The following is a 14,097-nucleotide window of genomic DNA, read 5'->3' on the forward strand; positions in this document are numbered from 1 at the left end:
CGTCCACGGGTCCAATCCAAAACCGGTCCAGTGATACCCTTCAACGTACCGTGGAAGTTATTCTCTCCTTTCGACGGAAGAAAACTTCCGAGAGGGCTCAACGATTTTGTCTTTCATGAGAGAGCCGATAAGCTATTTCGGCTGTATAGAGCTTGCTTAGTTTGTAATAGATGTAACTGGATCGGACGGTCATGATTGAAAGATCTAAGCTTTATTAATTATTGCCGCCAGTAGTGACAAAAGGCCAGGGGGTCCACTGATCGCCGGGAGCTTCAAAGCAACGGACCTCTTGTTCTTGACTTGTTTCTTTGGCCTTCTGATTCCGGCGAAAACGGAAGATGTTTTTCTTGAGATCTAAGTATCTATGCTTGACTGAAGACTTCGAAATCTAAGTTCTCTCTCTTTCTCGAATTTGGTTTTCCACTGGAGTAGCGAGAACGCCGTTTGAACAGATCGACCTGAGAAATCTCCATAAAGGTTAGGGTTTTTGTCTTTGTTCTTGAAGCATGTAGACTTCGATAACTAGTTAGTTATCTGTAATATTACTGTTCTTCTTTTTTGTCTATCTTTTAACGTTGAGATTGCTTTGGTTTTGGTTTTGTGGAAACCAGCTGAAAATTCTTCCGAAGAGGGACGATTTTGGACTCTCTGCATCTTTTTATTGGTGGTGCTATTTGATTGATCCGTTTTGTATCTACTTGTGTGTTTCTACGAACACTGTTGGGGGGGGGGGGTTGACGTTTCACTACCCCTTTTATGTTGCCGGATTAAAAGAAGACTGTATTTTGATCAGAGGGATATTTTTTGAATTGCTGGTTCTTTCTTACTCGGGTTCAATCACAACACCAGGTGTTTTTATGATTTTAATTTATTTTATGTTTCGTCAATAAGCATTTCGGTGTTTGAATTGTGTCAATTTAAAATATACTGTAAGAATTCAGAACAGATTTCTTTCTCCTTTCTCCAATAAAACTACTTAGAAAAAGTTTCGTTTTTATCGCGTTGTTATGCGAGTCTGTGAATTTTAATCTTGCGCCTTCGTTTTTTTCCCTGAAGAAAACCCAACACTGCAGTTTGGGTTTTGTGTCCTATTTGCGATTGACGGAAATGAAACTTAACTTTTTTTAGTATTTAACATTTTTATTTGTATTTAATGATCATAAGAAGAAAATTCGTTTGGAAGTAAAGGTACTTTCTCTACTCTTCTGACAATCTGATTGGTTATTGATTCTTCTTACTGTGACTGTTTCAGTTGTACATTACAATGAACTATCAATGTGATTTTCTTGGAACAAATAAATCTCAGATGCAATAGTGTAAAAAGATTCTGGCTAAAATTTTCTGTTACCTATCAAAAAAAAAATCTGGCTAAATACTCAAACTAGTTGGTATTATTTTTCCAAGGTAATTAAATTTACTGAAAATGTAGTTCATGAATTCAATTATGTGCAAGTTCTATTTTGGGTTTTCTCCAATCTTGTCCTTGTTGTAAGGAAGTTGTTGAGGCTAAATATTGAAAATAGGAATTCATGGTCTGACTGCCATTGTTTACAAACGATTGTAAGGTATCCTAAAGGTTTTTATCTGATGTTCTACAAGCCTATGGTGGTTTACAAAGGATGATTGAAACTAAATATACCTGAAACAGGTTATTTGTTTGCCTTTTCCTTTTTTTATTGATATATGCATGTGCCTTTTTTAAACAGAGTTTTTTGTTTGTTGCATGTTAATGCTTATCCATTGGATGAGAAACCCTGCTTCGAGATTCAAGACATGGCCTTGATTTTAATAGTCAGCTATATAATCAGTTAATAGAAAGCTCTCCTCCTTCTATGAATATATAAACGTTGATGCAATGATGCTGTTTGGGATTAGATTTTACCTGCATGAGGATAATGCTGTTACCTTACTTGATGGAGTTAGAAGGATTGAGAAAAAAATGGACTTGGATAGTGTTGTTGATACTGATACTCGAGTAAGAAATTGGGATTGTGTTTTGGTGGACTTCAGTCCTTCAAGTTATGAGGGTCCTGAAGAGGCAGAGGATGTGGGTGTGTTTGAATCAGCCTTAACATTTGGAATTGAAAAGGATCAGTACGGGAGTACCAGGTAGAGTTTGAAAAATTAGCCACTTGGGTCCGGGGCTGGCCTGAGAAGGCTTTGGTGGGGTGTTTTGTTGGGGGATTCAAAGATGAAATACGCCTGGGAGTAAAGGCAATGCAGCTAGCAACTATTATAGCAACAGTTGGGTTAGCTCGATTGTTTTAAGAAAAGAACCAAGCGAAGAGGACCATCAAAACCCCTGGTATGAATAACAGAACACCATCGCTGATCAAAGGAGAGGAATGTTGGACAAACTAAATTTCCACCCTAATGGGCCAATTGGGCTGACCGTCGCCCTTAAAAAACTGACTTGGGCTGAAATGCAGGCCCACAGAGATAAGGGTATTTGCTTCAATTGTGAAGAGAAATTTGGGCCGGGCCACAAATGCAGGCCCAGTAGACTTTTTTACTTGAGACCAATGGGCCTGATGGAGATAATGAAGATTTGGGTCCGATTCTAGACACTGGAGGAAATGAAATAGGCTGAGATCCGATTCAACCAACACGTGCCTATCTTAATTGACAGCTGCAACACCATGAATTTTATCTCATGCACCCTGGTGAAACAATTGAGGCTGACGGTCCTACCCAGCACAGCATTTATGGTTCGGGTGGCCAATGGAGAACAATTGAAATGTGATGGAATTTGCATTGGATTGACCCTTAAGGTGCAAGGTTACCGGTTAAAGGTGGACTTGTACCCCTTTAGCGGGCTGACATAGTTCTGGGGACTTAGTGGTTGAGACACCCTGGCGGGCCCAGTGATATGTGATTGGAACTGTTTAACTATGGACTTCCAATTGGGGGACACTATGGTGCAGTGCACTTACAAGGCTATGATGTTAGAGCTCCCAAACCAGTAGACCTGGCTATGATTAGTTGGCTCAGACTTGACCTAGATCTACCTTCATGTGTTTGGGAGCTAGCAGCGGGGGCCCTATTTTATCACAGCCAACTGGGTCGAATGGGCCTAATGACTTCCAGCTGAAATTACACAGCCTTTTAAAACAATATGAAGAGGTTTTTAGTGAACCCAATTGCCTGCCACCTATAAGAGCCCCCACAATCATAGAATCCTATTGGTACCCTGGGCCAAGTGATAGGAATCGATCAGCACCCTTGAAGACTTATTCTAGAAAGAAGAAGGCCTTACAACAGGTCCTGATATGACATAGTGATGGACCTGATGGTACTTGGAATTTGGACTGAATTGAACACCAAGGGTATAAAATTTTCTGTAGGGTCCAATAATAGGGTTTGATTGTCTATTTTTAGTTTGTTTACATTTAAAATTTCAGAGTCATTATTCATCAAAAAAAAATTTAGAGTCATTGCATAAGTAGGATTAGAGTTATTGAGACTTCTTTGAATTGAAATAGGATATGACAGCTTAGTTTGAGTCCTAATAGGATTATTAAGTTTAACAGTTTGACTCCTAAGATTATTATGAGTCTAACAGTTTGACTCCTAGGATTATTATGAGTTTAGAGTCTATAAATATGTATGGACATTTTACACAAAGACAGTGAAATATATTGAGTTTTCTTCAGCTTATGCTAATTATGGTGAGTGATTCCCATGCTCTACAGTGATTCTAGGCACCCTGTGAGTGATTCCAGGTATTTTCTCTCTTCTTTCTCTCCCTATTTTCTTTCTTATTCCTTCAAAAAGCTTTTGGAAGTTTATCATAGTTTTTTTTAATGATATCCTAGTGTACAGTGTGGACTGGGAGACCCATCTGGCCCATTTGCAAATTACTCTTGGAATTCTTAAACAAAATCAGCTTTTTTCAAAAGAAAGGAAATGCAGTTTGGGCAGACCAGGGTCCATTATTTGGGCCACATAGTAGAGGGTGGTAAGGTAATAGCAGGCACGGAGAAGTTATCATGTATGACAAACTGGCCTAGACCCAAAACTGTTAGAGATCTACGGGGGTTTCTTGAACTGACCAGGTACTACTGACAGTTTATCCAAAACTATGGCAAGATAGCCGCTCCATTGACCCAGCTGCTCAAGAAGGATTCCTTTGCCTGGAAACCCATGGCCCGGTCCCCTCCTGTACTTATGTTGCCCGACTTCAGTAAGGAATTTGTGATTGAGAGCAATGCCTCTCATGGTGGAATAAGGGCCATCTTAATGCAGGAAGGCAGGCCTATAGCTTTCTTTAGCAAGCCATTATCTGACCAAACTTCAGCCAAATCAGCCTATGAAGTAGAGCTCATAGCAGTGGTGCTGTCGGTCCTAAAATGGAGGGCATATTTGATGGGCTGACGGTTCACTATCTGCACAGACCAAATCAGCCACATTCTCGTGCTCTTGGAGCAATTTCACAGCACAACAGAAAGGGGGCACTCTGGGGTTTTGCGCACCTACAAAAAGCTAGCTTCTCAGTTCATTTGGAAGGGAATGAGGGCCAAGGTGCAGGAGTTTGTAGCTAACTGCTCAATTTGTCATCTGCAGAAGTATGACACTCAGCTCCCATCTGGACTGTTACAGCCACTGCGCATTCCAGGCCAGGAATGAAATGATATCTCAATAGACTCCATATCTGGACTTCCAAAATTTCAAGGGAAGTCAGTTATACTGGTTGTTGTAGACTGGTTCACCAAATATAGCCATTTTGTGGGCTTGCCTCACCCTTATAGTTCTGCCATGGTTGCCAAGGAGGTTGCCAAGCTCCATGGCACCCTGCAGTCGATTGTCTCAGATAGAGATCCAGTTATGAGCAAATTCTGGGAGTTTTTTAGACTGCAGGGCACCAAACTGAAGAAATCCACCAGCTACCACCCACAGACTGATGGGCAAACCAAAGTGGTAAACAGGTGCCTAGGACTTATTTGAGGTGTTTTGTTGGGGACCTTCCAAAATCATGGATGGAGTGGTTGCCATAGGCTGAGTGGTGGTACAACACATATCATGCAGCAGCAGTTATGACTCCCTTCAAAGCGTTGTATGGGCAAGATCCATCCCCTGTTATTCCATATGAATGGGGCTCTACATCAGCGGCTTATGGCTACCCTAGAAGAACACCTTTGAAGAGGGATTCCATCCTCAAGGAACTTAAGGAAAATTTACTTGCAGCTTAGAAACTAATGAAAAAAGCTTATAATCACAGTCACAAAGATGTGCAGTATCAGGTGGGGGATTGGGTCTTCCTCAAACTGCATCCCTACCGGCAAGTTTCTTTGGCTTGTCTGACTTGGAGGAAAATAGCCCCTCGATATTTTGGGTCCTTTCGGGTTGTGGAAAAATTGGAGTAGCTGCTTACAGTTTGGAACTCCTAGCCGGGTCTAAAATCCACCCTGTGTTTCATGTCTCCTTGCTCAAAGGGAGCCTTAAAGAAGGAACCATACAGGGAGTTTCTCATCTTGACTTCACTGAAGATGGGTCTCTGGTAGCTTAACCAAAACTCATTACAGATTTTCGATGGGTTAGAAAAAATGGCAGAGTGATACTAGAAGCATTGGTGATATGGGATAATCTTCCTATTGAGGATGCCACTTTGGAGCCTTACCTGAAGCTGCAAGATGATTTCCCTCAGCTAGACCTTGAGGCCAAGGTCTGCTTCAACCGGGAGGGGATGGTCAGGCCCAACCCAATCCAGCCCCTTAGGCCAGGCCCAGAGGATATCGCAGCAGAGACCTCACGTGAGAAAGCTATAGGACAGCTTGTTGTAGAGAACATTGATGTGGGCCTCACAGCTGTGGTCCCACTTTGTCCGTAGGGTAGAATGTATCTAGTCATAGCTGATGGTCAATTTATTATTTTGTTATTCTGTTATTTACTTTTTAGTTTTATATTGTTATGTGTTATGAGATGTAAACACCAAGGGCAGATGTGTCCTTTCATGTAACTAGCATAACATATAAATATTAAATTGAAGTGGTGGCGGCAGAATATTGAGATTCTGTTCTTCTACTCAAAACCTATGTTCTACTGCTCTCACCACTCTTTCTCCTCATTCTTCTTCACTTTCTCTTCTCTTCGAACCTGAAGTTTCTCAGTGATCAAGACTCACCTATATGGTATCAGAGCCAAGTTAGAGTTTTCTCATGTGAGCCTAATACCAACCGACCACATGAGAATCTCCTAGGACCGGAGCTGAAAAGGAGGAGTTCGCAGACTGATTCTTGGAGATCGCCAGAAGTGCTAGCAGCTATTGGAAGCTTGTTAGGGTTGCAAAGTGTTGGTGGTCAGGAAGGATCAAAGAAGACTAGGGTTTAGGTAACCCTAGAAGGCAGCGAACAATTTTTCCTTGCATACTCATTTGTACACACTGAAGAGACCAGAAGGAAAGTTATGATGCAACCTCAGCCTCCACCACCAGCCTTTGTGGCGGTCACACCCAAATCAGGGGGTGATTCAGAAAAGGACAAGAGGAAGACAAGAAGGATGTGGTATGTGAACATTGTAAGAAGCCCAAACATACAAAAGAAACATGTTGGAAACTGCATCATCACTTGGTTCCTACGAAGTTGAGAAGCAAGAAGGGCACTGCTCATGTAGCCGTGAACACTGATTCATCATCCTCATCTGGCACAAAAGGAACATCTTTAGAGACCTTAGCTGCAGTTCGGGTTGCCCTAATACAGTTAGAAAAGGAAGTTAGAAATTCAGCTCAGCCACCGCAGTCATCATCAGCCCTTGCCACATCTGCCTTCACACATTCAGGTACTCGAGCTTCAGCCTATCATGCCTCAGCTCCAGGTATTACTGAACCTTGTTGGGTAATAGATTCAGGTGCATCCGATCACATGACTAGCTTGCCTTCACTGTTTACTACTTACCATTTGTCTTCTGGTAGGGATAAAATATCTATTGTTGATGGCTCCCTGGTTCCTATTTCTGGGAAGGGTGACATCAAGTTATCAGATACTATCTCCCTATCTTCTGTCTTGCATGTTCCTAAGCTTGATACTAATCTTCTTTCAGTTAGTAGTATTACCAAACATATGAACTGCTCAGCAACCTTCTTCCCTGACCAATGTGTTTTTCAGGACTTGGAGACGAAGAAGGTGATTGGGACTGGTCGTGAGATGAATGGGATCAATCTGCTCGGGGAGAGGTTACATCAGGAAGAGTCAATAGAGAAGATGTCTTTTGTTTCTCAGAGTGTGAGTCCAGTTATGCTTTGGCATAACCAATTAGGTCATTTGTCTTTTCGGTCTTTGAAGAGTTTGTTTCCAGCTTTATTTGAGTCTATTGAGTTGTCTCAGTTACAATGTGAAAGTTGTGAGTTTGCTAAGCATTGTAGAAAGCCTTATTTATTGAGTAATAAAATGAGTGATAATTTTTTTGATATTGTGCATACTGACGTTTCGGGGCCTTATCATATCTCTTCCATGGGTGGGTACAGATATTTCTTGCTATTTGTTTATGACCATACCCGTTTTTCTTGGGTTTATCTCATGCGTTTACGAGATGAGGTACCTTCCCTGACCCAAAACTTTCACCAAATGATTCTAACCCAATTTGATACCAAGATCAAAGTTCTCAGATCTGATAACGCAAAGGAATACTTTGCTAAATCATTGACATCTTATCTTCTTCATCATGGGGTTATCCACCAGAGCTCTTGCCCTCATACACCTCAACATAATGGAATTGCCGAAAGGAAGAATAGGCACATTTTGGAAGTGGCTAGAAGTCTCATGTTTATTTCCAATGTTCATATCCACTTCTGGGGTAATGCTATCCTCACGACGGTATACCTTATTAATCGGGTTCCTTCCAGGGTCCTTGATATGAGATCTCATTTTTCCCTTTTACACCCACGTGAGGACTTGTTTTCTATTCCTCTTAAGACATTCGGTTGTACCTGCTTTGTTTAGCTTCTCGGACCCCATCACTCCAAGTTCGAACCCAAAGCCTCCAAATGCATCTTCCTTGGTTATGCACAAACTCAAAAGGGTTATTGCTGCTATGATCCTATCTCAGGGAGGAAGTCTGTCTCCATGGATGTCACTTTCTTTGAGGGGACACCCTATTATCCTTGGGTTTCCCCTCAGGGGGAGAGCAGTGAGAGTGGGGCAGTTCCTTTACCTATTCCATTGGGTGATGAGAGCTACAATGGTGAGGGTGGTCAGAGGGATCAAGAGTTGAGGGTCTATCACAGGCGGTGTAGGCAGGTTGATCCTGATCATCAGCAGTCCAGGCCAGCTCCAATCTCATCTGCAGCTCCAGGTCCAAGTACTACAGTCTCAAGGCCCATAGAGACTTCCTCTATTGTTGCCATTTCACCTCTTACAGATGATCTTGACCTTCCGATTGCAGTCCGTAAAGGGAAACGACATTGTACCACATCTATAGTCCATTGTATTTCCCATTTTTTATCCTATGATCGCCTATCTCCTACCTACAGGTCCTACCTTAGTTCCATTTCCAATGTCCATATTCCAAGAACAGTGCAAGAAGCCCTATCCGTCCTGGAATGGAAAGATGCAATGCAAGTTGAGATGGATGCCCTGTTGAAAAACAACACCTGGGAGGTAGTTGATCTGCCCAAAGGAAAGAAACCAGTTGGATGCAGATGGGTATTTACGGTGAAGCATAATGCAGATGGATCTATTGAGAGGTATAAAGCTCGGTTAGTTGCAAGAGGGTTTACACAGACTTATGGCATAGATTACTTGGAGACCTTTGCATCGGTAGCCAAGATGACCACTGTTCGAGTCCTATTATCCCTTGTAGCAAGTCACACTTGCCTTTATACCAAATGGACGTGAAAAATGCTTTTTTGAATGGAGATCTGCAGGAAGAAGTTTACATGCATTTGCCTCCTGGATTCTATGATGCAGAAACAGGTAAGAAGGTCTGCCAGCTCAACAAGGCTTTGTATGGTTTGAAACAGTCACCTAGGGCTTGGTTCGATAGATTCAGACTAGCCCTTGTGAAGTTTGGTTATGTACAGGCCCAGTCAGATCATACTCTATTCATCAAGAGGGTGGAGTCCTCATTGACACTACTAGCAGTATATGTTGATGATATTGTGGTCACAGGGAATGATAGCCATGAGATTGAGTCTCTTAAACAGCTCATTCATCAAGAATTTGAGGTGAAAGACCTTGGTGTACTTCGGTATTTTTTAGGTATTGTGGTTGCTAGATCCAAACAAGGGATCTTTATCTCTCAGAGGAAATATATCCTAGACCTGTTGGCAGAAATTGGAAAGTTAGGTGTCAAGCCTGTAGATACACCAATTGAACAGAACCACAGGATTAGTGCAGAGAGTGGGGAGCTTCTTGAAGACAAAGTTATATTCCAGCGGTTAGTGGGAAAGCTCCTATATCTGTGCCTCACTCGGCCAGATATCAACTATGTAGTTAGTGTTGTCAGTCAATACATGCATTCTCCTAGAACCACGCACCTTCTAGCAGCAGAAAGAATACTAGCATACTTGAAGAGATGCCCGGGTAAAGGTATACTGTTCAAGAACAATAACCACATGAAGGTGGAGGTCTATACGGATGCCGATTGGGCTGGGAGTGTTGATGACAGATGGTCTACCTCAGGATATTGTGCCCTTGTGGGAGGAAACCTTGTCTCCTGGAGAAGTAAGAAACAAAGTGTTGTCTCCCAGTCTAGTGCTGAAGCAGAATACAGGTCCATGGCCAACGGAGTGGCTGAAATCCTATGGCTAAGATCTCTACTTGAGGAGTTGGGTATTGAGTATGAGAAGCCTCTGATGCTGTATTGTGATAATCAAGCAGCCATTAATATAGCACATAATCCAGTGCAGCACGACAGAACCAAACACATTGAAGTTGACCGGCATTTTGTACGAGAAAGGGTCTCATCTCAAGAAGTATGCCTCCCTTACATCACTTCCAGTATGCAACTAGCAGATATCCTCACTAAAGTCGTATCAAGAAAGAAGCTAGAAGCGGATCTATCCAAGTTGGGAATGATGAACATTTACTCCCAATTTGAGGGGGAGTGTAGAGAACATTGATGTGGGCCCCACAGCTGTGGTCTCACTCTGTCCGTAGGGTAGAATGTATGTAGTCATAGCTGATAGTCAATTTATTATTCTGTTATTTACTTTTCAGTTTTATATTGTTATGTGTTATGAGATGTAAACACCAAGGGCAGATGTGTCCTTTCATTTAACTAGCATAACATATAAATACTAAATTGAAGTGGTGGTGGCAGAATATTGAGATTCTGTTCTACTCAAAACCTGTGTTCTACTGCTCTCTCACCACTCTTTCTCCTCTTTCTTCTTCACTTTTTCTCTTCGAACCTGAAGTTTCTCAGTTATCAAGACTGATAGCAGTCTTGATCACCTACACTTGTCTTTTGCAGGAGGCCACATCATCCACATCTGCAGGATTTAGTTAGCACGAACCCACAAGCATAACCGAAATGATTTGATTGCAATGATGATTATATAAGGGTGTGTTCATGTATGGGGAAGGCATGAAAAATCAGATCTGAGTTTCTTTTTTTATATTCATTTCTGTTCTGGAGGGTGGTTCCTCGAGAAACCCTGGTTAGGCAGTTCCTAACATGTGCTCTCCTAATAAATGCCAGCAGTCAGCTACCACAGCCTCTATATGCATGTAAAACCAGGCACTGAGCATCAAACAGCTGACTGCATGGAAGTTTGGATATTAGCCCAGCATAGAAAGAATGAATAGATAAAAAGCACATAACCCAATGTTGGTCCCAGCTATCTGGAGTCTTGGGAGGGGTAGACTGGATATGGTCCTAACCTTTGGAATTTTTTTAGCACAAAGTGAAGTGACTGCTCTCAGAATTGAACTTGCATTCTCATGCTTGCCAGCCTGAGATTTTACCAAATAATTGTGCATTATACAAGTACCAACTATTATTGTGCATAGTACAATCTGAGCACTTAAAATATTAATAATAATACAGTGCTGTTGCATTTAATAATAAACAGTCTAATGTAAATATTCATCTACATGTTTTTCCGTATCTTCTCCATGATTATCTCATAATTTTCTGATTGGTTCCATGATTATCTTATATATTGCCAGGTTACTTTGTTTTCATATGGCTTGCTGTGATGGGAACAATCAGCATGAGTGGATAGAAAGAGTGAAAGATGAAGGATCCGTTCCACTTCTTGAACCAGATAACTGCCCAAATGGCTGGGCTTCCCCACCAGGAGAGAAGTTCATGGTTAGAGGTCCAGAGTATTTGACTACCAAAGTCAAGGTTCCTGCAGGTGACTACCTTCTAAGGCCTCTTGGGTTTGATTGGATCAAAGGTGCTTCAAAAATTAGTGAGATCTTAAATCACCCAAATAGCCGTATTAGGAAAGCTATCGAGGATGAGTTTCCAATGGCTGATAAGCCTTTTGTATGGGCTTTTAATCTACAAGTCCCTAGTAAGGATAACTATAGCGCTGTAGCATATTTTGTATCATTGGATCCTATTCCACAGGGGTCCTTGATGGATCAATTTTTGAAAGGGGATGATGCTTTCCGGAATTCAAGGCTTAAATTAATAGCCAATATTGTAAAGGGTCCTTGGATTGTCAGAACAGCAGTGGGGGAGCAGGCCATATGTATACTTGGACGAGCTGTTTCTTGCAAGTATTTCATAGGGGAGAACTACATAGAAGTTGATGTTGATATTGGAGCTTCAATGGTTGCAAATGCGATTGTTCACTTAGCATTTGGTTACATTACAACACTGACTGTTGATCTAGCATTTTTAATTGAGAGTCAAACTCAATCAGAGCTGCCAGAACAGATTTTAGGAGCTGTACGATTCTCAGAACTGAATCCAGCTTCTGCTCAGCCAATTGAGACACCCTCTGTTGGAAGCACTGAAAATTTGCAATCCTCTGGATGGTGGAAATCAATAGGACAAGGCTTCTCCCACCTTCTACAGCGAGGTGCCCAGGACAGTGGCTCTGCCTCCAACTCAGCCCATGTAAATGGCAGTACTAATCACGAAGAAAGTGGCGAACTAACAACTGGTAAGAAATTTCCAAATAATCCAGAGGAGTAATTAGCTAATATGTATAATTTTGTTTTTCAAAATAAAGAGCAATCATCACATCAGTAAAATCATATTGTTTTTGCCTATGTGTAAGGTATTTTTGGTTTGAAAAACAAAATAATACATACTGGCGAACATCCTCCTGAATGTTGGTTTCACATTTCAAAACGAAAGCTAAAATGATAGCTGACACTAGATGTACCCAGTCTGTCATGTCATATTTGTGGTAGGAGTATAGATAATGAATAGCAAGCTATATACAGGGATTGGTTGGGATCAAGGTTCAAAAGTATCAATACTCTCAGTATGCAAAATTTGTGTGTCAATCATTTCTTTTAATAGAAACATCTTTCTCTTACTTCATTGATCTTAACACTTTGACAAGATAAGTCACATAAACTTCTAAAGTTAAAAACAAAAGAAATCACATAATATCCATCATTTAGCATATTGGTTACCCTGAAAACCAATATATATTTAATGATACACATGGATACGTTTCGATATTTTGACCTTGGTTGGGATTACTACATATGGTCATACCAGTATTAAAAGATTAGCAAATGAGAGTTATTTGTTTGGGTTTTGGTTGGAACTGATCTATCTCAAGTAGAATGCTTTCTAATGAAATGAAAATTTTAACAGTAGGTTCTTTTCAATTAAAATTAATAATCAACTTACTAACTATTGTTACTTCTGCAGATCAACCTAATGCCAGGAGTTAATGTATTTATCTTTCTGCGAGGGACAGAAGCCTGGAATTGGCAGCCATCTGATACATTCGCTTGTTATCTCGACTTGTTTCCCTGTAATAATTTATTCAACTGTCAGGAAGTTGAGGAGAAAGACATGGCCTCTGTTTTTCATGAGCCACACGTCTTCACTGTGTTAAATTGTCGATTCAATTCATGAAATTCTTTGTCATTCTGCGGGTCATTTAAGTTGTCTTTTGGTAGAAATCCAGTAATTGTTGTTGTTGTTGTTGATGATGATGTCTATCTTTGAAGGGAGTAACATTAAATCTCAAGTTGTAGTATTCAATATTTCATAATTCGTCAGTTGCCATTCCTTCTGATTTTGTTACATGTGATATTGATTGTAGTTCTTAATGCATGTACAAAGAATGGTATTTACTTCATGGGTACGTAGCTTCAGTTATTACAGGAATATTGTTGATGTTAATATATCGTTCTTTGTACTCATTTTATTGATCATGTATGCTCTGGAGATGCTAAATGGTCAATGGTTCACATTAAACTATATGGCCTTATTGAATGGCAGATGGTCTGCTCCATTAAGATTGTAGTTACAGGCTTACAGCAAGCAAATAACAGACATATTCCACATGATACAGATGAATTGCTGATGATGTTTGGACCACCATCAGAGAAACCTCTCTCTCTCTCTCTCTCTCTCTCTCTCTCTCTCTGGGTTCCACTATAGCAATTGCCTCACAAGTTCTTGAGACTATAACACCCAAATAATCCTGCGTATTAAATATAGAACATTGGCTGATCTGCCTTTTGATTAGATCACTACAAAGGCTCAAAATATTCAAGTGATCACTGAATTGCAGGGTATCATTCAAATTCTTAATTGCTAGGTCAAAAATGGGTTATTCTTAATTTTTAGGAAAATTTTAGAAATAAAAAATAATGTATTTTATATATTTTAAATGATTTTCGGGAAAAACAATAAGATGGATTTATCAATGATCAATCACTCGTTGACCTAACAACAATTTGACATATCTTGTAATGAATTTTTAGTAGATTGGAAGTAACAACATTGGTTGATATATTATTAATCGTCATATGGTATCTACGTGTTCTAGACTCCCGGTATTGTTGGTTGTGATTTATGTTTGAATACACATTATTAAAGTGTGTACTTTCTTATGTCGATGACCTATATCCCTTTGAATCTGGAGTCATGGGATCGTCACATCTGTGGGTTCTTCGTAGTATGGTTAATGGACCTTAACTGCACCTTGCTGTCCTAGAATTTGGATTTGCTAGT

General features: G+C 40.6%; 1 protein-coding gene across 2 annotated transcripts; it reads left to right on the forward strand.

Moving 5' to 3' along the window:
• The first annotated feature begins 239 nt into the window (after positions 1–239).
• On the forward strand, positions 240–13,161 carry LOC148845992 (ENHANCED DISEASE RESISTANCE-like protein (DUF1336)). Of its 2 annotated transcripts, XM_088954734.1 has the most exons (4): positions 241–477; positions 612–849; positions 11,106–12,055; positions 12,781–13,161. In XM_088954734.1, the coding sequence occupies exons 3-4, from the start codon at positions 11,122–11,124 to the stop codon at positions 12,801–12,803; spliced, it is 957 nt and encodes a 318-aa protein (XP_088810860.1). In that variant the 5' UTR covers positions 241–477; positions 612–849; positions 11,106–11,121; the 3' UTR covers positions 12,804–13,161. The 2 variants fall into 2 exon arrangements, with proteins under 2 accessions (XP_088810861.1, XP_088810860.1); XM_088954735.1 differs by lacking the exon at positions 612–849 and having other exon boundaries at positions 240–477.
• Positions 13,162–14,097: the final 936 nt, after the last annotated feature.

The sequence above is a fragment of the Nelumbo lutea genome, chromosome 7 (assembly GCF_056320005.1).
Source record: "Nelumbo lutea isolate HS-2025 chromosome 7, American lotus-T2T, whole genome shotgun sequence".
NCBI classification, from domain to species: domain Eukaryota; kingdom Viridiplantae; phylum Streptophyta; class Magnoliopsida; order Proteales; family Nelumbonaceae; genus Nelumbo; species Nelumbo lutea.

Excerpts from the sequence above, each read along its gene's own strand:
- LOC148845992 (XM_088954735.1), top strand. The coding sequence starts at position 11,122 with ATGGCTTGCTGTGATGGGAACAATCAGCATGAGTGGATAGAAAGAGTG. Across the intron at positions 12,056-12,780 it reads AAGTGGCGAACTAACAACTG|ATCAACCTAATGCCAGGAGT; the intron begins GTAAGAAATTTC and ends TTACTTCTGCAG.